The sequence below is a fragment of the Carassius auratus genome, chromosome 38, assembly GCF_003368295.1.
Source record: "Carassius auratus strain Wakin chromosome 38, ASM336829v1, whole genome shotgun sequence".
Taxonomy (NCBI): Eukaryota; Metazoa; Chordata; class Actinopteri; order Cypriniformes; family Cyprinidae; genus Carassius; species Carassius auratus.
Genome location: NC_039280.1, coordinates 17,458,840 through 17,484,289, shown reverse-complemented (window position 1 = coordinate 17,484,289; position 25,450 = coordinate 17,458,840). Strand labels below are relative to the sequence as shown.

At 38.5% G+C, this 25,450-nt stretch overlaps 1 protein-coding gene across 2 annotated transcripts in view; it reads left to right on the top strand.

Annotated features, from left to right (window-relative positions):
- Positions 1-25,450, top strand: part of ppp2r5d (protein phosphatase 2, regulatory subunit B', delta) — a 29,677-nt gene continuing 4,227 nt past the window's right edge. Inside the window, exons 1-15 of one of the 2 annotated variants that reach the window (XM_026224523.1) lie at positions 1-131; positions 899-982; positions 3,924-4,095; positions 13,148-13,347; positions 19,067-19,177; positions 19,852-19,944; positions 21,186-21,316; positions 21,503-21,562; positions 21,651-21,759; positions 22,382-22,435; positions 22,576-22,746; positions 24,007-24,134; positions 24,269-24,370; positions 24,571-24,643; positions 25,401-25,442. In XM_026224523.1, the coding sequence (XP_026080308.1) occupies positions 105-131; positions 899-982; positions 3,924-4,095; positions 13,148-13,347; positions 19,067-19,177; positions 19,852-19,944; positions 21,186-21,316; positions 21,503-21,562; positions 21,651-21,759; positions 22,382-22,435; positions 22,576-22,746; positions 24,007-24,134; positions 24,269-24,370; positions 24,571-24,643; positions 25,401-25,442 (1,557 nt within the window). In that variant the 5' untranslated portion in view covers positions 1-104. Of the gene's footprint in view, positions 132-898; positions 983-3,923; positions 4,096-6,089; positions 6,237-13,147; positions 13,348-19,066; positions 19,178-19,851; positions 19,945-21,185; positions 21,317-21,502; positions 21,563-21,650; positions 21,760-22,381; positions 22,436-22,575; positions 22,747-24,006; positions 24,135-24,268; positions 24,371-24,570; positions 24,644-25,400; positions 25,443-25,450 lie in introns of those variants that run through there. The other variant, XM_026224524.1, reaches the window with a different exon arrangement.

Genomic DNA, 25,450 nt, shown 5'->3' with positions numbered 1-25,450 from the left:
TTGTTGCTAGGGAAGGGAGGGCGAGGTAACAGTGTGCGCGAGAACCTGAGTGAGTGAGAGGGGAGCCTTATCGCGGAGGCACGGCTAAAGACAACATTTGCAAAATGCCGAATAAAACAAAAAAAGAGAAGGTAAAGTACAGATTACATTCATAACGCGTCTAATTAATGAATAAGAGAATTCAGTTTGTAAAACAATTATCCTGCAGTATTTACTGAGGTTGTTTATTGTAAGCGAAGGCCGCGCTAGTCCTCTAAGGGCGCATTTGTGCCTGTAACGTTATGTCTCAAGTCAAAATACTGACAGTTACGTTTTCAAAATTTGTATTTTAAATAACAAAAAAGCGGTTTCTTTAGCTCAACGTGACGGGGATTTAAAATAGGAGTCATGTATGTTTGAAAGAGTGCTGTTCGATAGCTGTTTTACCCGGTGTTTGCGTTACAGATCAGTTTTCTACAGTAAGATTATGATCGACCGTTAGTATGTGAATGGAGGCGTAACGTTATTAGTTGACAGGTTTTAGTATAAGCTGAACACTCAAACATGTTCTCTGTCCCTGCATGAGTCGATGATTCAGTGGACAAGCTGTGGGCATCGTTATATAAACGCTCGATATATTAGTGGACAAGTTTGTCCCGGTGTATATGATGCTGGACGGTGTGAACTCAAATCATATCTCATTCCCAGAAAGCAGTCAATTTTTTGTGAATGTCATTGTCTGAATCAAAATCTAGTTTCTGTTGGCCATCACCTGTCATAGACCAGCCCTGCAGCATGCCCTGCCCGTGATTTGGCTTGTATTCAGACCATCCCCAAGATAAAAGGAGTGATCAAAATAATAGGAGCCTCCTTTATGAATCAGATGGTCATTTATTTGTTTATTTTGTTGTCATTACAGGAACCAACCAAATCTGCAAAAAGCAGCACGAAAAACAGTAATGCCGGTGGCGCAAAGGATGCTGGGACTGAAAATTCAGAAGAGGTAAAGATGACATAAACATATCTCATACTGGGTTGCTTTCTAAATGTTGTAGCTGGGCTTTTTCATTCCTCAGGGCACGCGAAGGATAAAAGTCAAGCTCTTTGCGAGACAGCGTTCATTATGCATAATAATCACTGCACTTCCTGTAGATTCTGCATGTGTTTTTGCAACCACATACAGTCGCACGCTTAGCTCATCAAACACATAAGTCTGAAGTGTATCATGTTGAGGATGGGTTAAAGCCCTTGATATCTATCTTGCTTCCAGACAAACCCTCATTTCAATTTCTGCTTTATTAAATAACCAAGATTGAGGTGGCTCTTAAAGCTGTTCTTTATTCTCCTGCATGAAGCAATGCAAATCCCCTCTCAAACTGAGCCTGGACTGTAGGTCTGTATCTGAGTTATTAAATCTAATAGAAGCAGCTTAAAACATATTTCTCTCGCTTTCCTTTGACGTCTCCAAGTCACGCTTAATTTTGTGACAGGGTATGGATCAATTGTATCAATTGTATTGCATGCAAATATTGCATCACAGTTGCCCCAAATACAATATTGTTATCCTTAATTTTAATTTTGGAGAGGTGGGAAAAGGTGTCGATAATTTTTATTTAACAAATTATATAAATATGTTGTCTGCACTAATATTTCGACTTGGTTGTTGTGTTTTTAATGGTTTCTTTGGCATCCACATCCAGTCAGACTTGTTTTTAGTAAAGAAGTATTCGTGCGATAAGGGAAATATGTACTACATTTTTGTCGCAGTCGTCTTGCGTCATTTGTGAGATAATGAAATTCGTATGCGTTTACATACGTACTTGTGTCCCTCTAAGTGTGAAGTTGTACTGACGTAATAGCATAACCCTGTTGGGACTGAAATATCTCTGTGTTCATCAAAGTGATACAGACGGCGGGAATCAGCGGGCAGAGAGTGTGACGCTGAAGCGGGGGAAGTTTATTGATTTGGTCTATTTTAAGTCAGACTCAGTCATGCAACCCCTGTGACTGAGGCCAGCTTTGCAATGCTGTGGGCAGGCCTCAACATGTATTTCACAGAGCCAGTCTGTTCACACACACACACACACACACCATTTGTTGCTTGGACTGTGTCGCTTCTTCTTCTTCATTAAAAACCTTCAATACATTAAAGCGTATTTTATCATGAGGGTGCTCGGTTGTTTTGGAAATGTCACATGATTACATGTTGCTCTTTGAGTGGCTTCAGGCATGGTGTTAGTAATGCATTGTGGTTCAGCATTGATTCTGTGTTCCTATAAACCAGAGATCAGCTTTATTTCTTAATCAATGTGCTTCTGACGCCGGGTGCACACTGTGTGATTATTTTTTTTCCCCTCAATTATGCTGCCTCAGACTAATTTCAGGGATCGTGAAATATTTATTTTGTCGTAGGGCAAAATTGGCAGTCTTGGATAGCTTAGTGTGACATTCTCACTGGCGGCCGATTAATTGCCTTTGCAATTAATCTTAGCCTCACACGAAGCTCAGACAGTGTCAGAAATATTGTATTAGCTGTGATGTATATCACACAGTAAAAAAAAAAATGGTGGTGGTTGTTGCGTGATCTGGCTCGTACAATTTGACAAAAGAACAGAAGTTTTGTTTGATTTAATTTTGGGGACCGTCCCACAGCGGTATGGTCAAAACGGATTCTGTGACGCTGGTTTTATAAGGAAGATGCATATTTATTTGATAGTGTAGCGCAGGCTACTCGTGAATGTTTAATGTGGGCTGACTCTGAGGAGGCATGTAGGTTAGGTGAGTACTCGCATGGGATCAGGAGGCAGTTTGCTTGCAGATTGTTGACTGATGTGGTGCGTGGCTTTGTTACAGCTGTTCTCCATGTTTGCATGGGTTTTATCCAATGTTTTGCCATTGGATAAAACGTAAACTTTTTGTACAATATGAGCCGTTTATGCTAGACTTGACAATTGAGAGTGAACGTTGTAATATTTACGTCAACAGAGGCTCACTGTAGATGCCAGAATATCATTTATTGAAAATATGACCGTCTTATCCTAAGCTCTTTCCTAAGTAATGTGTCCAATGTGAGAAAAAAGATTAATGCAAAGTCTTAATTATTTATGACCATCTTTCTGCTCGCCCTTATTTTCTCATATTTTGCCCTTCTTTAGATGCCTCACTCTTTTCACTGGGGGGGGAATAGTGCTCAAGACATAAAGATTATCCCACATCTCACATGAAGCTGTTTTTCTTAATGTTTCCTGTAAATATTCAGCTGGATCTCAATGTTTCATTGCAGTCAGCTGCTTCCAAGTGATGAATAATGTAGCCATCTGATTTAAATGTATATTGTTGTTTGTAGTGCTTTCTAATAGCATTGTAAAGCCAGTTATGATGTATAATGCAGATGTGTAAGAACAAGTTTTAAAATGTATATAAAAGTGCAAACGAAACCGATTGACTGATATTAAAAGCATATAAAGAAGATATATAATCTAGAGATATACTCAGAGAGATGGATACATTGGGGTTTTTATTGACAATGAAGTCAGTCGTTATAAAGAGCCAATATTAAAAATATACTGTATTATTTTAAGGTCATTTATGTTTTGTAGACCCCTAAAGTTGACCATTTGCTTTTAGTAGATGCACACATTTAAAATAGTCTTTCTCTTCCGAGAAAGTAGAGCAAAAATATTGATGACTCATCTAGCACGGATGGGCGCATCCAAATATTTCACCAATAAAATGCTTTCCAGAAAGACTATGTCCCCTTTATCTGATCAGCAGGATTGCCCTTTTCCTCTTTGGTCGCTGTATTTAGTCTCTTCTATTGTGTTTGGCATCAGCAGGAAGACACTGGAGTCTGACCTTCTGTCACCAAAAGTGGTGCCATGGCATAGAACGGCATACTGTGCCCATTTTGATTCAGAACATAACTTTTTTTTTTTCTTCTCCAGGCCCAGCAGACAGCCAGCAAGCGTCCGAGCAACAGCACTCCACCTCCCACTCAGCTCAACAAAATTAAGTACTCAGGTGGGACTCAGATTGTAAAGAAGGAGCGTCGACAGAGTTCGTCACGATTCAACCTCACCAGGAACCGGGAACTGCAGAAGCTTCCCGCCATCAAAGGTAGAAACGACTCCAGACAGGACATAGTCATTGTTTTTCTTTCTTTGTGGATGATTTCTTGGAATGATCAAGTGATCTGTTGTTGTGTACACATCACAGTGAATGGTGCTAATTGTGTTAACTGTTGGAGGGCAGCCTCACAGGAGCCGTGAATTAGCCGTGTTTAGCCTGTTACTGTGGCAGTATTTTATTCCAACAAATTGGCTATTAAATTTGGAACAGATACACTAGGTCTTTAAATCTATTTAATTACATGGAATTATTTATAGGTCTATTAATTATTGTAAATTTGGAATCGATATTGAGAGCTTTCATGGATGTTCTTTCTTAATCTATCTCTCCTGTGCTTGTGATCGTGGTGCTCCGACATCGTCTCAGTCAGGGAGAGTCCTTCCTGTCTGGCCACGCAGGGACTTTGAGCACATGACAACTCATAGACGGTAATTGGATCAGCAGTGCAAGTGTCTGCACTAAGTAGGACAGTGAAACCTTGCCACGGCTCGCAATTTAGAGAGTTACAGTTTAATCTCCAATCTAATCAAGCCTGTTCATTTCTTAGAATCTGAGGAGGATTGTTCCTAGAAAGCATAGAGTTTGATTAATATATTCAGCGCTGCATTATCAGCATTGAGCTGTTTTCATCTTATCAGCTCCTGTTTGGACCTGAAATTAATATCCATCACAAAATGATCAACCAATGGTCTCAAATGTTTCCTTTGACCTCTTGTGATCAAGAAGAGGGTCTTCTTGATTTTAAGAGGTCAAAGGAAGCATTTGAGACACATTTTAAACTCTTGGTTGACCATTTGTGATTCGAGACCCTCTATGTTTTGTGAATGCATACATGTATTGCGTTACTTGATGTTTCGTAGCCAACGCTTTAAAAAAAGTAGAGCTGAAAGCTCCCCTTGTAGTACAACCTTTGATTGACAGGGCTTGATGCTTACTTTTTTTTTCTCCCAAAGAGTACATGTGCACCTAAGTTAAAAAAACCTAGGCGGATGTTAAAACATTTTAGGAGCACAATAAAAATTTAAAAATTTTAAACTATACGTTTTTGAATATGAAAAATTTATTTGTTTTAATGAAATCATAGCCTTTTAAAGTTGATCTATCAGGCTTGTATCAGGATTCCCATTCTCAAATGTAATGTTTGTTCTACCATTTAAGATACTGTTAATTTTTAAGGACACACTGGGACTTTTGCACATTTGCTCCTAAATGTATTTTAGTTTGCACCAACTGTTTTTAGTCACAAATGCAGTGAAAGGCTTTCACTGTAAAGGTGATATAGGTAGTTCTTCAGTGTTGTTTGGGGCACATCAAGTTGCTTTAGTATGTACACTACAGTGTGTTGTGGTCACATGAAGGTGATGTATTTTCAGGCCTTAAAAGCTGTTTTTCCACAGACCAAGTGAAGCACAGGCTATTTGTGAATGATGAACATCAGTGGTTTTGGCCCTAGAGCTGAACCAGTCATTTTTCCACACATGATCAGCACATTCGGACCGATTGTGTCATAATGGGACCCCTCGAGCTGCACCTAAACTCCGCTCTTGCCAAGTAGTAGTACCCTGAGGAAGGCAGTTAACTGTCAGTCCCCGGGGTTTCACAACTAGAGGCATGATGCTCGCTTTTCGAGAAGAGCTCCTCTTGAAAGAGCTTCAGTGTACTGTTTCTATTATTACTACAATGTGAAACAGCAGTTCGTTGGTTGCGGTAGAAGTAATGTGTTTTAGTTCTGATGCTGTGCATCGACATGCTACATCAATGGTCTCGATTAACCACGCGGTGTCTTAAAATACCAAGTTGCATAATGCGTCATGAGCGTTCTTGAGAAGCCTTGACCATTACACATATTCCCCCTTCAATGCGGGGTGCCAAACAGATGTATGCAATAGAACAATGTCTCCGTGTGTTTGTTTCTGGCCCAGGCAACACTGTTTCTAGTGACCTGGCACTGTCTCTGGATGTTCACATGGCAAACAAACAGAGGAAGCATGGAGATCTCCCTTTTCCTGTCTTTGTGTGAGAACTAAGCAAACCAGCTCAGTGTTTTTGTCTAGGAAATCCATTGAAGCGAGTGCGTTTACTTCAGTATCTGCCATGATGCCAGTTTGGATTGCAAATGTGTGTACCAGGGACATTTAAAGTGTTTTTTTCTTCATTTTTTTTTAAACTAGACTTTTTTTAAAAAACAAGCATATTAATATAAATTTTTGAATTAGTCAGATATTATTACTTTTTTTAATTTTTGAATCAGTATCGAGTTTGGATCTGAAGTTACTCGTACTTTTAATGTTACTAGTGTGTTTAAATGGGCATGCTGGGAGAAGTAATATTTATTATGAATGAAGACCTAATGATAGAAATACATCAGTGGACTAAAAGTTGATCCAGGTAGAGACAGAATGCAGACGACAGCGTGCATCATTTATTTATGCATGCATTTTGGCCGTGTGTGTGAGTTGATCAATTCTCTGTGAGCTCTGCTCTGTTTTCCAACATAAGTGGATTACGTAAGTTTCGAGATAACATATTTCAACAGGCTTTCGAATGTGTGCATGCTTATTTTTTCACAGTTTTGTAAAGAAGATTGTGTCTCACGTGGTGGTTGGCTGATCTCAGTACAGCATACAGACGTTCATGCAGTAGAAAGACTGTCACTGAACCATCACTCTGACTGCTGAAGACGTTCTGCTGAGGACATTCAAACCTAGGATAACATGAGCTTGTTTTACTCCGCTTTTGCTTAGGAAAGTATATAATACAGTGTTTGTCGAATGTTTGTTTTTTTCATAGTTTTGGTGTACAGTGGTCAAACTGCATTATAAATCCTTAATGTCAGCTTCATGTTCTTTAAATTTTATATCTTTTTATTTGTTTATTTTAATACATATGAGTTACATATGAACTATTTGTTAAAACTATATACATTTCAATCAGCCGTCAGTATTGTTTTTTTTTTTTAATACCTATTTCTTTTGTTATGGATTATTGACTCTTATTTTGGTTGCTGTTAAGGTATAAATGTTAAGATGCCTAAATAATGGATTTTTCTGTTACACACGCAGTATTTCATTTCACAAGATGTTAGATTGGAGTGGTGTGGATTACCTGTGGATTATGGTTAGGTTTTTATAAGCTGTTTGGACTCTCATTCTGACGGCATCCATTCATTTGAGTTGAGGCTCAAAATAATTTTACTATGGATTTGACTTCAGCTCATCAAGAGAGAGTCAGAATCTTTCTTTTTTGTGTGTGTGTGTGCATTCTGAACAAGAAATGGTGTCCTATTGGAATAGAGATGAAATAAAGTTGTCGTGCTCTGTGGTTGCTGATTTGCCCGTGGAGGTCTTATGACTGCATGTTTGTGCTGTGCTGCTGAAGGGCAAGGTAACCACTGAAGCAATGATTTTTCCACTGAGGTTGGGCTTATACCTACATATATGGTTGACATTCCTGATAAAATCTTTTCACAATATCATATGTGCAACAGGAGCTTCACAACATGCCCTGACTAAAGAAAGTACAGTCTGTCCTGTTTGGTTCGCCAGCACACACAGGTCATTGGGTCGTAATTTGGATGATTAGTCTGGGTTATGTTTAGCTCAAGAAAACAATCTCGTATGACCCTAAACACCCGAGCTGTTGGACTGAACGCAGCTCAGTGTCTTGTTGGAGTGTTGTGTTATGTGAGAGGACATGGATCACATTGGTTGTGTGGGGTTTTGTGAGAGTATATGTGCATCACAGCACACAACTATGTGACTACTTATCATTTTAAAAAGGCTATTTTAATCCACTTGCCCTAAGAAGCATGCACAACTGCGCCTCCCGTTGTCTTGTCATCTGTCTGGGAGCCCTGGGGTTATTGCATGTGCTCTTCAAAAGCACTGGGTGTGTTCTTTGAATTGGCCTACAATAGTCACATTATTATCTTGCTATAAAGATGCCTCTGGAGACGTTTGCTGAAAGAATTTGTTGTTTGTACTTGTTGACCTTGTTCATCTGTTCTATGTTAGCTAATGAACTATGTTAACGTTATATTTGGTCATGTTGAGGTCTCTTAAGTGTTAATATTACAAAATTGCAAAAAAACCAAACAAAATATTAATGCTGTTGATTGCTAAAAACAAACTAATTAGTCACTCAGCGTTCTGTTATTCATTTCAATTAATCACACCTAATAGTAAAGTTTGTAATCAAATTTATTTTCACATTGATTCTCCGACAATCATTATTATTTCAGAAGGTTTAAGTGTAAAAAGTTGCAGATTGTTTCCTCTCTTTTTAAATGACAGAGTCATGACTGCAGTGATTCGATTCACCACTGGTTCATTAAAACGAACCAAACCAATTCAGGGATTCGTCAGATTATGCAAGAGCAATGCAACACAGCTCAAGCATGTGGACAGGGATCGTGTGAAACTGTGAAGCCATTAGCCAGATGCGCTTTAAAAGAAACAGAAAATACATACAATTATAAACAAACTGCAAAATTCTAGACCTGTTAAATTATTAATTAATCATTTAGGTTTTTGTATTTAATCATGGATAATCACCTGGAGCATTACAGTTTGTAATCATGTTTTACTTTTCACATTAAATCTCCAAATAGTTTTAAAAGGTTTGTTTAATGACCTCTTTTTACTAAGTACTGGATGAATTTTCCCTCCATTGTCTGGGGATGGAATGAATATAGTCATTAGACACTACAAAATCATTTAAAACCAGACATAAACTGCAAATTATCAGTTTCTTTATTTATTTAAAAACAATTACTGAACAATTACAGAGCATTAAAAAATGTATCTTAATTTAAGTGCACTTAAAACAGTGTTACGTAAACTCATTACATGTCACATTTAGCTGTGCCTTGTATATACTGTAGACTAGTGTGTTTAGTGTTGGTTTTAGTTTTTTTACATGTGTTAAACAACAAATACTTACTGACCTTCCCCATGTAGCCCTAATAAAACACATTAAAGCAAATAAAAAACAGATTTTTCTGTGCTTCTAGCAGTAGGCAGCTTTTGTTTCTGGCGGAGGCCGAACAACAGACAGGAAGTCAATCATACGTTCATAAGGGCTTCCCTCCCAGTGCTCAGCCCTGCTCTCCATCTGTAGGGCTCAAGGAAACGCAAGGCTCATTAAGCAGTAATCACTGTGGACTAAACGACAAGCCGAAGCTGTGTTCTGTGCCATTTGTGTTTGTACGTGTACAAGAGACAGCTCCAGGGTTACAGTCACATACTGATTTGATTTGCTAGAGTTGTGACAACTTTGAGAGAATCGAGTAGGTCCTCTGTGAGACATTTGACCCTGTGCTGCTAAAGAGTCTGCACTGTGTGGGTTGAGGCAGGCCCTTTTCCCAGTCCCTTTATCTTGCTCTGTTTTATACCATCCATTTAGCTTTAATAATTGATTGTCCACCCATCATTATCAGATGTAGGGGCCTATAAAATGTTTTATTTTTTCACAAATTCCATTATATTTTTCAAATGCATTTTTTTTTTACAGTTTAAATATTTCTCGACTACTTTTTAATGTTTACATTGATCAAAAAACATGTCTAATTGATTAAAATAATGAAACGTACACAATTTCACATAAATTAATTGAAAGTTTAGCAAAAATTACGTTTAGTGCCCTTTGAAAGTTTTGTTACCAAATTCTGTTTTAGCAACTCTTAATTATTTGAATGTATAAAAAACCCTTCATTTATTAAATTTATGCTTAAAATAGCCTTGTGAATTTTTGCCCCTCTTAAATTCTTTTAATTATTGAAAATTGTGTCTGTTAATTATTGTTGTTGATCAATGAAGATTTGCCACAGATGCAAAGAGAATTTACGACAGGACAATAGACTAAACTAACTAAAATTAACCTTTATTTTTTGGCTAACAAAGAGGATCTGTTATTAAAATGAACGCATGGAAGAAATGTTGTGTGATTTAGTAGTTTATGTCCTTATAATCATGTATTTATGTTGCTGAAATCACCGTGAGCACCGCTCGTGTTTCAGCTCGAGTAGTAAACAAAACCGCCCGTTCATACAGAGACATGCAGAACATGCAAAATTCATATTTAAATCATCTTTTGAGGCTTAATATTTACAGATACTAGTCCATATCATGATTTAATTTAAGATTCTGTGACATTCTGCATTTACAGTAAATTATGTTTTTATGACTGGATTCCACGATTCCATTCATGTTTTCAGTATCGAGGAAATCATAGGGCCCTACGGATTACATTTGATTGGCCGATCATGCTTTAGGTCTAAATCAGGGCAGATATATTACATTTCTGCATGCAAGAATGCACACATTCAGAGTGTTCCGGTTAATAGAGAACGAGTTACATTGTGTGGAATTTCTATTTGAATTCTATTATTTTGATTCCTCAACCATTTTTGATTCATAAACTTATATATTTGTTTTTTATTTCGACGTAAGGTGAGTGCTGGCAGTCGTCTCATGCATCAGTAGAAATGGTTTGTGTACACAAGCACACGCTCAGTCTCACAGGTGTCACTCGTCACAGCAAAGATCTGTCACAAATCCAATTTAAGAGCTCACCAGAGATGCGTGTTCCCTCTGATAACAGTAATAACAGTTTATCTTGCAATTATCTTAATGGCACCGAGATGTCTCCCTGCAGATGCTTAGTTATTAGTGATTTGCATTACTTAACCTAAACACAACCCTGAAGAGAGTCATCTTAGATCCCAGTGAGTCCTGGAGCTGGTTTGGTGCTGCTGGTGGAGACCGTGAGATTTTAAAAGAAGTCTACTGTAGTATGCTCACCAGGGTTACATTTATTTGGTCAAAAATACAGAATTAAAAAAGGTAAATTTTATCACAAATTAAAGTAACAGATGTTTTTTTTTTAAGCTAATTTATTATATATTTCAATGGATTTCTAAGAGTTGACATTTATATCACTGTATCGGCCATCTCTTTAGTTTTGACTTCTATATTGCCAACCCCAAATACATAAAAGTGGTCAAATAAAATATGAACTATTGGTATCTGCCTCAGATTTCCTGATAGGTGCATCCCCACCATTTATGATTGTCTTCTGACTCTGATTATTTTGTTTCATGCTTTTAGCTGTATAAACGAGTGCATATTTGATTTGATTAGATCAATATGAAAGCCATCCAGTGCATTCATCAGCAGAAAACCTGCAGGCTTCAGGCCATCCTCTACCTCCATTACTGTCCTCCTCCTCCTCTCATCACTCTCAGAGCTTCTTCTCTGGCATTGCATAAGATCTCTGAATCACACACTCCTACGTCAGACTGCAGGATGTTGAGGTTCATGGCCTGCAGCTATTCTGGAAATCCTGCAATCCTCCGCCAGCTTAAAGCATTGTGGAAAGAATTCAGTTGAGTCAGCAGGGTTAAAAAAAAATGACGCCTGCTTCATACTTGCACACAGGACACTATCTCTCAAAGAAACTGATAATGAAAACATCTGGTGATAGAAGTTTTATTTTGTTTGAGGTGGCTGCTGCGTTTGTGTTGTGATTGGAGTCATTGTGCTCTTTGTGTTTGGTGGCATGTGAAAGGGAAGTGTTCTTCTGATGGAGCTGCTGCAGTGCAGCTCTCTGTGGATCCTGTTTAATATAGATTCATTGAAGCTGTTGTCTGTGCCCCAGTTTCTAGTCCTGCGCTGCTCAAAAGTGGGTCAATCCCCCATCCTTTCCTCGTTCCCCTGTGCTGTCCATCTCGATAGACAGGCTCTGTTTAACAGAAACCGCTGTCAGACTTGATACCTCTTCTGAATGATTTTAAAATGAGAAATCACAGCTAGTTTACTGATTCCAATATTTCAGGACGACTTGTTGGAGTTTATGAGTTAGCCTGATGCATGTGCAAGTTGTATAACATTTATTATACTCTAATAATAAAACATGCATTTAGAACTTAGTATGACTTTGCAATAGAAGTGAAACGGTTATATCTCTGTTTTTCAGTCTTCAATTTGTATATTTTCTATGTAATGGCTTAAAAAAAAACACAGTAGCAATCAACAAAATGCTAAATAAAATAACAGCCTTAAAGCAAGACAGTATTTTTCCCCTTAGTGAACACAGTTAAATGTAATCTCTATTTATGTGGACCAAAATAATAATACATAGCAAACTAACATAAAACAAATATTTCCATACATACCCGCATACAATTTTAAGTCATCATCAGTTTAAATTATCGTTGCATAGAAATGAAAACTGCCTAATTCATTTTTTTTTTTCACAAAGTTCCTGTAATTAATACTTTTCAGCTAGGACACATTAAATGCATCAAAAGTAACAGTAAGAAAAACAGTTTTGTTTTCACAAAAAAGTGAGCAGCACAACTCTTTTAACTGATGATAAAGTTCCTTGAGCATCAAATCAGCATATTTGAGTGATGTCTGAAGGATCGTGTGACACTGAAAACTGGAGTAATGATGCTAAAAATTCAGCTTTGCTGTTATATTAAAATATAAATGTTGTTTTAAATTGTAACATTTCACAAAATTACAATTATAACTGTTTATTCAAGTTAATGCAGATGAGCATTAGATTTATTTTTCAGAAACTTAAAAAAGCACCAATCCAAAACTGTTTTATTTGGGAGCGTATATAGTCAGCAAAATATGATATGATATTCAGTAGGCTATATTGCCCTTCTCCAATACTTGGCCACCTTATCCCAGTCCAGCCAATATGGCCTGTTTATAATTGCAGCAGTGTGTTGGCTTGGCAGAACAGTGTTATTTTCCACAAGCTCATGCAGGGATACAGAGTTCACAGCACACAGACAGACACATGAGTTTCACGGTCAAGGTGAGAGGAAGGTGTTAATGAAACTGTGCTGGACCAAAGAGCCTCCTAAACAGGAGCTCTGTTTAAATGATGCATTGGTGTGAAATAGTACAGTAAGCGCTCTGGAAGTCTTTCCTGGGAGGTTTGCAGGTTGGTTTGATTTGCCTGCCGCCCATCGTCTCTCTGACAGGTGTCACTCAGGCTGTTTTATCTAATGTGTCTCTCATTCCAGATGCTCCACCCATGGATCGAGAAGAACTGTTTGTCCAGAAACTACGGCAGTGCTGTGTGCTTTTCGACTTTGTGACTGATCCACTAAGTGATCTCAAGTACAAAGAGGTGAAGCGAGCTGGCCTCAATGAAATGGTGGAGTACATCACACACAACCGTGACGTGGTCACAGAGTCCATCTACCCTGAAGCTGTCATCATGGTGAGGGAACACAAACATGGACACATCCTCATTGCTTTTCATACATGGTGCTCGTGCATGTAAGCAGAGGTCGACCGATATGGGTTTTTCACTGGCCAGTTCCGGTATGTAGAAATCAGGGCAGCCGATGGCCGATATATAATGACGATTTTTTTTGGGCCAAAATGTTCGGTCGATTTTTGTTTTCTCATTCATCTCATAAAAGTGATTTTGAGCAAATTATTATTGCAGGGTACAAGATAGTAATAGTAGTAGTAGCCAAATTTAGAGGAATACATGGCTCAAAACCTAAGCACCTTCTCAAATCTGTTCTAAAGCATGCTTTTTTCCTTACGTTTACTGACAGACACAAGTGTTTCCCACAGACTGCAAACTAATTATCCGCCTGCAGGAGGCGCTGGTGGAGCAGAGATATAGCGGTTTCCCTGGTAAACGCTACTTTACCAGGCATTAAGGCTGTCGGTTCTTTTCAAAGATACATTCATATAAAAACATCCACGCTGCATTTTAAATTCGAAACATGAAGCGCTCATTTTATTCAGCGAAGTCTTTTGGAAAATCTGTTTGTAGCGGTCAGTTTTAAGCATTATTCTGAATTGAATGTGTTTCTACCTTCACATGCAAATGACTTGTTGCACTTATGAATATAACTTTTCAGCATCAATTCCAGTAGGGTAAAATGTAATTTTGGCTGTGTTGCTCTGCCATTGGCTGAAGCTGTGTGTGAACAAGCCACTGCTGTGAAATTTGTTCATTTTGAACGAATCTTGAATGTGTCTCGGGAAGAACGAGTCGTGCATGCGCAGGCTTCTACAGGTTCTGTTCTGGAATTAGTCTAGTTCACCTGTTTCAGTCAATGCAGTCTGAGCCAGAAAGAGAACTGATTAGTTCATCTCATGAGTCTTTGGGTTTTTCAAGTCATTCCTTCATCACGTGTCAGACCCATAAGCTTTAACTTATGCAGTCTGAGTCGAAAAGAGACTTAATAACCAACTCTTTATTACTCTTTGTTAAAACAAACAGTCTATGGTTAAAGCTTATGGGTCTGTCACGTGGTGAAGGAACGATTCAAACCCAAAGACTTGTCAGATAAGAGGTGAGCTAATCACATACTGAAGACCCAGGTAAACAACAAATTAATCTTTTCTATTTCTTATAGCGTTATAGTTCTGTACTGTTTGTGGTGTAATCAACATTTGCGTAAGTACTAGTAGACATGTTAGGGAAGTAACACGTTACATTTTTAATTATATTTTGATAAAAAGGAACAAAATGACTCGAAAAAAGATTTGTTAATTTTGCTGAACGAGACTCAAAGGTCTGAGTCAGTAAAATGATCCAAACTTCCCATCACTACTCAGAGGGAGCTCCGCAACAAAGCTTAGCTGCCCGTGTGTGCCTGCCTATAAATCGGCCGAATTTGCAGCACAATTGCCCGATGCAGATTAATTAAAAAATGGCAAAAATCAATTGGTTGACCTCTACATATAAGCAGTGTGTGGCTTAGTTCACACCACCCTATCACTCTTCAGTGGTCAACCCTGATTCTATATAAAATACAGCATTTCAGAAATAACTTGCCAGGTTTCACAAATGTGATAATAATTTCTTTTTCTTTTTTTTTATGGAAAATTGCCCCTTAAATTCAGTTTCCATGGTAACATTAATCCTCTCGTACCATCTTGAGATCCCTCAGTTGTGAACACACTAGGGTATGCCTGAGTCATAAGAACTCACGGGATACTGCAACCTATAAAAAACATTTCATAATTCTTCATTTGACACCTGCCGATTTAATCACAAGAAGTATTTTTGTCTGTTTGAGTGCCTGACAGAGTTCATTTGCACACATCTTTTGAGCAGTTTTAGGTCAAACATTAGCTTCTACAGTTTCTTTCCATTTGACCCAAGTTGGTTAATTGTTATTAGGACAAAACATGTGAAGTGACATGAAGTGACATTCAGCCAAGTATGGTGACCCATACTCAGAATTTTAACCCATCCGAAATGCACACACACAGAGCAGTGAACACACACACACACACTGTGAACACACACCCGGAGCAGTGGGCAGCCATTTATGCTGCGGCGCCCGGGGAGCAGTTGGGGGTTCGATGCCTTGCTCAAGGGCACCTAAGTCGTGGTATTGAAGGTGGAGAGAGAACTGTACATGCAATACCCCCACCCACAATTCCGTCCGGCCCGAGACTAGAACCCACAACCCTTCGATTGGGAGTCCAACCCTCTAACCATTAGGCCACGACTTCCCCGTGTGGCGAGTACACACCCCTGCTTATCATAACTCATCCTCTGCGACCAATTTACGCTAATAGCTTTTGCCTGACCGATCCAGTGGTGATTACTAGCCAGACCCAGGATAAAATCTGCTCAAGTGTACATGTACACCAGGGAATTATGGGTAATTAGCCTTCATAAATCAAGAACTAGACACCTGCGTTTCCTTTCAGCCATTAATAAGTCAAAGAAGAGCTCTGCTGGGTCCCAAATAGGGTGTGTGTGTGTGTATACGATTAGATTCAACTGTCACTGTACAGAGCCAATGAAATGCAGTTAGCATCTAACCAGAAGTGCAAATAATGGAGTATATAAATATATATATTTAGACTGCATTAGACATTGTCCGACATTTTGACAGACAAGGTCGCTAAAATTCTGTCATAATCTATTATGAACCAAATTAAAATAGAATACAAATTTTAATTTGTATATTTTAATTAATTTTTGTTCACATTTTCATTTTTAATAATGAACCTACAGGGCAAGCATATAGTCTTATTCATTTATTTATTTATGATGAGAACATATGAACAGAGACTGTGCGTCACTTTTTCACAGAACAAGCTAGGGCCGGTTTTTAATAGATTCTCTTTTTTATTAGCCAATATTGATTCTTAAATCCCAATGAATTATGTTTTCAGTTGATGAATGAACAAAAGGTTATATAGTTTGCCTCCCAACCAATCAATCGGAATGGGATGATATTTTGATATGACAGTGTTTCAGATTTCTAATTCTGTCCATTTTATTAGGAAATTCAAGCAATGAATACCGGTTTGGCGCTCTTTAATGTGGTGTGATAGATAGATAAATCTTGCAACTGTATTGCAGGACAATTGCAATCACAATTATCTTCCTTTCAGATACTCTGTCCCCATTCTCATGCATTAGACTCTCATGTCCCGCTCTCCCGTCTCAGTGTGAGATGTGAGAGAGAATGTCTTGCCCTCCCTCTCCTGTCTGGAGGTCTGAGTCGAATCTAGTCTGAGGCTGGGGTCGAAACATTGCGTCATCTTGACAGAGAGAGCAGTAGTAGTAACACTCCTGTCCTTCCTCTCAGCCATTTTGGGACACTGTATCTTAATAAACTGTATCTTACCACTTGTCACTTCAGAGGGAGTTGATGTTTTAGGTCATACATATTTAAAGCTTTGGATTCATAATGAGAGCTAAAGAAGGATGGTATTTCAGTGTTGTATTTCCATGGAGTTTGTTCATAGCTGCGTGAAGTGAGGTTTTTAGAGCAGAATTTCAGTTTGTAAACATTAAAATAAAGGGCACAGATATTTCCAGATATGTATCAGAGCCTGTCTACGGAGAGCCTTCCCACTCCCTATTAAGTCCTATTGTCCCGAATTTTGGTTGCAGTACCACCAGAGTTCCACTGGGGGAGATCGCCATGAGTGCAAAATGTCCATAGCCCCTTTCAGACTGCGATTCCGGCAAATACAGGCGTAAAGTGTTCCGGCAATTGTTCCTGGGTCGCTAGATTTTGCACTTTCACACTGCCAGTGATTACCCGGGATATGTGCGTGCTTTCACACACAACCCGTAAAGATCCTGTAACGACACGTGACGTCAGGGCGTGATGTGTAATGTACGAATCGAAAATGTTAAGGAACGTTATACTTTCACTGTAGCTGGCGACAGATCTCGGCGTCAGCGCGGAAAGTGAGGAACAAACTGATCTCTGCTTCACTACAGTTTGCACATATTTTTTCGTCGCGAACGTTGATCTTCCTTCAAACAGCCGGTAAAAGAGTTGCACGATACACTTCGACACGGCATTAGATCTGGCTTTTGTTCACACAGCGCTCGTCCCGGGATTGAACCCGGCAATGTTCCTAGGTCCCCGACCCGGGTTCAATGCCGGAATCAATCCGGGGACGTGTTTGCTTTCACACAGAAGGCGACCCGGCAATGTTCCGGCAATTCTGCTAATGAATGTGAATGTGTATGACGTCATTGACATTTTAAAAGACTTTTTAAAGCAAATAAGTGACTCTAAAAAATCTAACACCCAGCATGGTGTAATTTCTTTGCATCTCCTTTCGAATACAACATTCAAATTACTAAACAAAAAATTATATCTTGAGAAAAGTGGATTTTGAGTGGTTAAAAATAACAAATACATTCTTATTAAATGTATAGTTTTTACTACTACTACTACTACTACAATGTATTAAACATGTTGTCCAATAAGAGGACCCACAAATGTCATCATTAATCACTTACCCCCATGTCACACTGTCAAAGTCCAGAAATATATGAAAAGCATCGTCAGAATAGACCATCTGCTACCAGTGGTTCAACAGTAACGTTATAAAGAGACGAGAATACGTATTGTACGCAAAAAAAACAAAAAAACAATTGTGTTTCTGTGTCAGATGCGCTGCACTGATGCGCTGTTTTCGTTCAAATCAAAGTGTTAATACACATAGAAAACGTATCTTTGTGGCACAGCTGACACAGAACAGCATTCGCAGTTTACATTCAGGGGAAATTCTCCAAAAAAAAACATTTGTTAGTTTTCTTTGCATCCAAAAATTATTCTTGTCACTTCATAATGTTCCGGTTGAACCACCGATGCTCTCGGACTAAATCTAAAATATCTTAAACTGTGTTCTTAATATGAACGGAGGTCTTGCAGGTTTGGAACAACATGAGGGTAAGTTATTAATGACATAATTTTCATTTTTCAGTAAACTAACCCTTTAACACTGCTGAGCGGTGGGCGTGCCATAAATATATATTTATATATACGGTGCAAACCAAAAGTTTAGACACACCTTCTTATTCAAAGAGTTTTCTTTATTTTCATGACTATGACAATTGTAGAGTCACACTGAAGGCATCAAAACTATGAATTAACACATGTGGAATTATATATGGAATTATATACATAACAAAAAAGTGTGAAACAACTGAAAATATGTCATATTGTAGGTTCTTCAAAGTAGCCACCTTTTGCTTTGATTACTGCTTTGCACACTCTTGGCTTTCTCTTGATGAGCTTCAAGAGGTAGTCACCTGAAATGGTCTTCAACAGTCTTGAAGGAGTTCCCCGAGAGATGCTTAGCACTTGTTGGCCCTTTTGCCTTCTGTCTGCGGTCCAGCTCACCCCTAAACCATCTGGATTGGGTTCAGGTCCGGTGACTGTGGAGGCCAGGTCATCTGGCGCAGCACCCCATCACTCTCCTTCTTGCTCAAATAACCCTTGATGCCTTCAGTGTGACTGTACAATATTGTGAGAACTCGACTGACTTAGTTTTTATACCTGTAATTTTGTTATTTTCTCTAAGGTCTAATGCATATTTCTTTATGATATACCAGATAGAAATATTACAGTACTTTTAATATATTCTTAGAATAGGTAGTTTCTCTGTTCACATAATGACAGATAATGTGTATTTCTTTCCAGTTTTCTGTAAACTTGTTCAGGACTCTGCCGCCCTCTTCTAACCCCACGGGAGCAGAGTTTGACCCTGAAGAGGACGAACCCACTCTAGAGGCAGCTTGGCCTCATCTGCAGGTGTGTGCAGCTTCATATGATCAACAGAACCATAGCATATTTAGCAAAATCTTCAGTGTATACCCTCAGTGAATGTTGCTGGTCGTTCTTGGGATTTTCCCTTTCATATGCCTGTTTGTATTATGCTGTGAAAATTCAAGGCTTCATATGACTATATGACTATGACTTTGTTCTACAACCTCCATCAGCACAGGTTGTAAAACTTTGAATTTGGCCAAATGCAAGGTAGCATCATATATATCCTTTGTGGTGAATCACATGAATTGCACTGAGCTCAGGGGAAATAAATCCCATATATTCATCATACAAATATCTTTTAATACTGTATTTTGGAGAGCAAAAATAGTTCAATCAAATTGAGATTGAATTGTTGCATGCATTAGCACTTCTAAAGTCATAGTAAAAAATAAAGCACTTTTTGTGTAGGTCACAGTTTTGCTGCTTGTGTATATCATGGCAGTCCAGTCACTTCTGAGGCTCCTTGATAGTGAGGTTGCAGCAAAGCACTTCACTAGATTTCAGAACAAAGTGTCTGCCTCAAATGCTTACAAATCCCATTTGTTCAGGAACTGACAGCATTTATTTTGGTGGCAAATAGGACCAGACAGTTACATTAATTATGTATTAGTATTGAGTGTTATTACTTTCTCACCTCCTCTTTCTTCTTTCCTCAGCTGGTGTATGAATTCTTCTTAAGATTCCTGGAGTCACCTGACTTCCAGCCAAACATTGCCAAAAAATACATCGACCAAAAGTTTGTAATGTCGGTGAGTGTTCATTCTTCTGACCTATAGCTGCATCACAGTTGGTCTTCACCGGCACACTGTCAGAGCTTGATACACACTCCCTGCTGTGAGTGTCAGAGATGCCAGCTGCTCTTACAGGTTTTACAAGCGTGTAGCAGTGCAGAGATCAGCACTTGCCTGTGTAGAATACTGTAAGTCGAGGTTAAAGCAAAGGTATAATCACCATGCCAGCATCACTTTGAATTATGGATCAGTCTTTTACCCCCATGGACTGATGGTGACAATGATATCTAGAGAGCAGGACCTAGAAGCATTCTAAGGGGCCGTTCACATATTCGCGTCTTTTGAGCGCAAGTCCGTTATTTCCAACTGCAAGCGATTTTTAGTAAGAAGGAGAAAGTGGCTCGCCTAGCGTTTTCCACGCGTTTTTAAGCGCGATATGTGAACTAAGAGTACAGCTCATTAGGTATGTTTACATGCAATTAGTTTTAGAATGAATCCAATTCAGTTTATATGAGTCCTTAACATTGCAATGCAATTAAATGTGTTCTGAAATCTCTAACCAGTCACTGCATTCAGAACCGGAGAAGGCCACTTTGATAATTTAACCGGAGTTCACTTGAGTACACTTACTGTTTTTGCAACATCGAAGGGCCTGTTTACACCTGGTCAATGAATGTGTTTTTACTGATCGGAAAGGTATCTGATGTGTTAAAATGCTTCCATTTACATTCGGCAACATACATGTGTCTCCTCCAAAACAAGTGTAAATCTGATCTTTGATTCTATCACTGTATACAAATTGAGCTGAGTTCACATCAATTCAAGCAAAAGAAATGAGCTGCATTTTATCTTCAGCTAAGTGAAAGATCAAAGACCACAAAAGAAATGAGCAAAATGAATACCCTCTGAAAAAGAGGCCATTAACACTTGGTCTTTTCATGATTGGAAAGATGTCTGATCAGAAAAAAGAAAAAAGTGACCAGGCTCTAAAAAGACAGCTGACATTTGTCAGAAGAGGTTTTTAGCAAATACTTAGTCCATCTACTAAAAGTTCATAAGACATCCAGTCAACATACACATGCTCTTAATGACGTAAAACTTGCATAAAAAAATGTGCATCTTGGCATTGTTCATGTGGGCAAGGTATTTTTGAGATAATAGTTTTCGATTGAGCCATCTATCAGATTAGTAACACATAATTTGGATGTATGTAAACATATATTATGCTAATAACTTCAGGACATCTTATACCTTTTCAGCTTCTGGAGCTTTTCGACAGTGAAGATCCCCGAGAGCGGGACTTCCTGAAAACCATCCTGCATCGCATCTACGGAAAGTTCCTCGGGCTGAGAGCCTACATTCGCCGGCAGATCAACAATATTTTCTACAGGCAAATAACCCACCTCTGCTTTTTGCTCTAAAAATGTTCTCATTCATAAACTCTGTAATGGTAGACAGAAACTGTGAGCTCTTAGAAGCAAGTTGAGAAAAGTTGGCATTTGTGAGGAAAAAGGTGAGATGGATATCTCCTCCAGAATTGATCCATTGAGTCGATGTCCTTGATCTCGCACTGTAGGTTTATATACGAGACGGAGCATCACAATGGGATTGCAGAGCTTTTAGAAATCTTAGGAAGGTGAGTGTGACCACTATCAGTGCTACCATGACAAACCTGAGAGGAGGCCTTTCTCTTGTTGCTGACTGGTCTCTTGTTCTTCCCACAGCATTATTAATGGCTTTGCCCTGCCACTGAAAGAGGAACACAAAATGTTCCTCATCAGAGTGCTACTACCTTTACACAAAGTCAAGTCTCTCAGCGTCTATCACCCACAGGTACGCTTAAGGAGAACACTCTTTTGTTGAGGACTCTAATGGAGAAATGATTGCTTTTTGGAGGGGTTTGTGATTATGAGCTGTGGAAACCACAGTATCCTCAGAATGCTCAGTAATTGCATTAAACCACAGTTAGTTCTGAAATGTAATTGGTTGAGTGGTGTTTCAAAAGAGCTTATCATTGAGTACAACACCACTGGGACGTTTCACTGTTATTATCGTTTATCGCTTGTCTATTTAGCATCTTTTGGGACTGTTTTGTTTATATACAAACTCACAATTATGCTGAATATGAGCATGACTGCAGCTGAAGAGATCGTGATAAAAGTACAATTTTATTTTCTAGCAATGGTAACTAGTTATATAGCTCCGTTTCAGACCATGAAGATGCACCTTTTTTCTAACAAACTCTTTCACATTTTCTCATTGATCGTGATATTGCAATGTGGTCAAAACACCCATGAAGTTTGCATAACTGCATTAGAAAATGTACATTTTAGCTGGCATATCACCCCCTCCTCTGTATCCATGGTCTGTACTGTATGATTAAGGCTTATAGGTTATGACAATATGCAAAATGGATTAATAGTATATAAAAAAAAGTAATTTCCTGTGCTTTCAGCTGGCTTACTGTGTGGTGCAGTTTTTGGAAAAGGACAGCAGCCTCACTGAACCCGTAAGATTTACAGCCTTGCTGTTTCCTGTCTCTATTAATAACATTTTCTTCCAGGCTTTTGTGTTTGAATTCTCTTTCCATAGTAAACTTGAGAGAGCAAAGATGGCTTTCTCACAGATTTATTTCGCCTTCTGCATCAGGTGATTATGGGCCTGCTGAAGTTCTGGCCTAAGACCCACAGTCCCAAAGAGGTGATGTTTCTGAATGAGCTGGAGGAAATCTTGGATGTCATTGAGCCCTCAGAATTTGTTAAAGTCATGGAGCCTCTCTTCAGACAGCTGGCCAAGTGTGTATCAAGTCCGCACTTCCAGGTATTACAGCACAATAGTACTTTTCAAACTCCTTGAACATTGAGAGACCTGTTATCTTACCATTGACAGATGAAAAGACAAGCTTTTTAATACTAGCATATGCATTCGTAACAATGAAGTCAAAAGTTTACATACATCTTGCAGAATCTGCAAAATGTTAGTTATTTTGCCTAAAATAAGAGGGATCGTACGAAATGCATGTTATTGTTTATTTAGTACTGACCTGAATAAGATATTTCACATGAAAGATAGATGGAAAGATTAATAATTTAAATTATAAAAATGACCCCGTTCAAAAGTTTACATCCCCTGGATTCTTAAAGGGATACTTACCCTCATGTCGTTCCAAACCCTTAAAAGCTTAACACTTAAACACAATTTGAGATATTTTGGATCAAAACCGGGAGGTTTGTGACTGTCCCATTCACTGCCAAGTAACTTACACTGTCAAGGTCCAGAAAAGTATGACAGACATCAGTGGTTCAACCGTAACGTTATGAAGCAAAAAGAATACTTTCTGTTTGCAAAGAAAACCAAAATAACAACTTTATTCAACAATTCAGTTCCTCTGTGTCTCTTCATCGCCAAAGCACAATTTTGGAGAACATGAGCTAAAAACAGGCAGCTTATGCTCTTCTGTGTCAGTCGTGACACAAGGATACGTTTTCTGCGTGTATTTATGCTTTGATTTGAAAGAAAACAGTGCATCCTTGTGACGTGTCTGACACAGAAGAGCGTAAGCTGCCTGTGTTCGGCTCATGTTCTCAAAAATGATGCTACGGTTATGAAGAGACACAGAGGACACGATTTTCATCCAAAATATCTTGAATTGTTTTCCAAAGACGAACTTAGATTTTACGAGTTTTGAAATGACGTGGGGGTAAGTGAGAAAATTTTCATTTTGGGGTGGAGTATCCCTTTAATACTGTGTTGTTACTTGATCCACAGTGATAGTTTTGTTTAGTGATAGATGTTCACGAGTCCCTTGTTTGTCTTGAACAGTTAAACTTCCTGCTGTTCTTCAGAAAAATCCTTCAGGTCCCACAAATGTCTTGTGTATTTGATCCCTTTCCAACAATGACTGTGTGATTCTTAGATCCATCTTTTCACACAGAGGACAAAAAAACAACAACAAAAAACCATTCAAACAGAATGAAAATGTGTAAATTTTTCTTATTTTGCCTGAATATCTGGACTATATGATATGACACGATGCTAACTTTTGACTTCAACTGAATGTAATGGTCATGTGTGCTGTAGGTTGCTGAAAGAGCATTGTATTACTGGAACAATGAGTACATCATGAGCCTGATCAGTGACAATGCCGCCAAGATCCTCCCCATCATGTTTCCCGCTCTCTACAAGAACTCCAAGAGCCACTGGAACAAGTACAGACACTAACTTCCCTTCTGGAACCATCACAGCCTGATTTTACATTAAGACAGATCATATTCAAAACACCAGAAGAGAGGAGCATTCTGTTCAAATGTCTGGACTAACAGAGCTGTGTTTGGTCCTGCAGGACAATCCATGGGCTCATCTACAATGCTCTGAAGCTCTTTATGGAGATGAACCAGAAGCTGTTTGATGACTGCACTCAGCAGTACAAGGCTGAGAAGCAGAAGTAAGTGAACGAGGGGAGGGAGTTTGTGTTGCTCTCCCATGATACTTGTCAGCAGTTATCATTTATTTCTCATAGTAATAATGTCTAAATAAGCAGTTGTCTTTGTTTTGCTCAAATTTCTGTAAACATTTTCTAAGCAAGTACATAGTGGTTTTCTCAGACGTTTCCTAAACTCTTTGTTGTTTTACTGTTATTCTCAGAGAGAAGTACAAGCTAAAGGAGCGGGAAGAAATGTGGCATAAAATTGAGGCGCTAGCAAAGCAGAACCCACAGGTAAACACAGCTAGCTATCAAAAGTTATAAGTTTAGTTTATTTTTTATGATACTTTTATTCAGTTGAATAAATCAAAGTGAGAGTAAAGACTTTGTAATGTTACAGAGTTTCACTGCTTCATCAAATGAATAACTATCACCGTTTTCACAAAAATTTATTGTTTTCTGCATTGATGATGTTACTTTAGCATATCATAATAATTTCTGAAGGATCATGTGATACTGAAAACTGGAGTGATGCATCACGAGAATAAATTCCTTTTTAAAATATATATTCGAATAAAAAATTTTTTTTTTAAATCTTTACAACTGCAAACTTTTAAACAGTCGTGTACATATAAAGACAAACAAATAGGACACGGACACGGACTCACTGAAGTCATACGTGTATGGATATATTTATTAAAAACATTAAAGAAATTAATGTTATCAGATGCACAAGCTTAAATATTGCTAGTGGTTTAGATATTAACTTTATTCCCAAAGCATTGTGTCTAGCTAAAACAGCCAGGTTTCCCTTAATTACTGATAAGTATAAGGGGGAACTTGTTTTCTCTTTCTCTCTTTTTGCTTCACGTAATTAGACTGCATTAACTGCAAACTACTCCTGAAGAGTGTAATTACCACAGCTCATCTCTCTCTCGAGTCACCAGTGTGCTCTTGAGGGTAAACACTAAAAGAGCCCAGAGTTAAATCAGATGTGATGAGGGATCCTGTCAATGTGTGTTTGTCAGCTATACGTTTTGGATTTTCACAGAGTACAAAGATTCAGCTGCGGCCCGGTCTGGCTCAAGAGGAGGTGAGTCA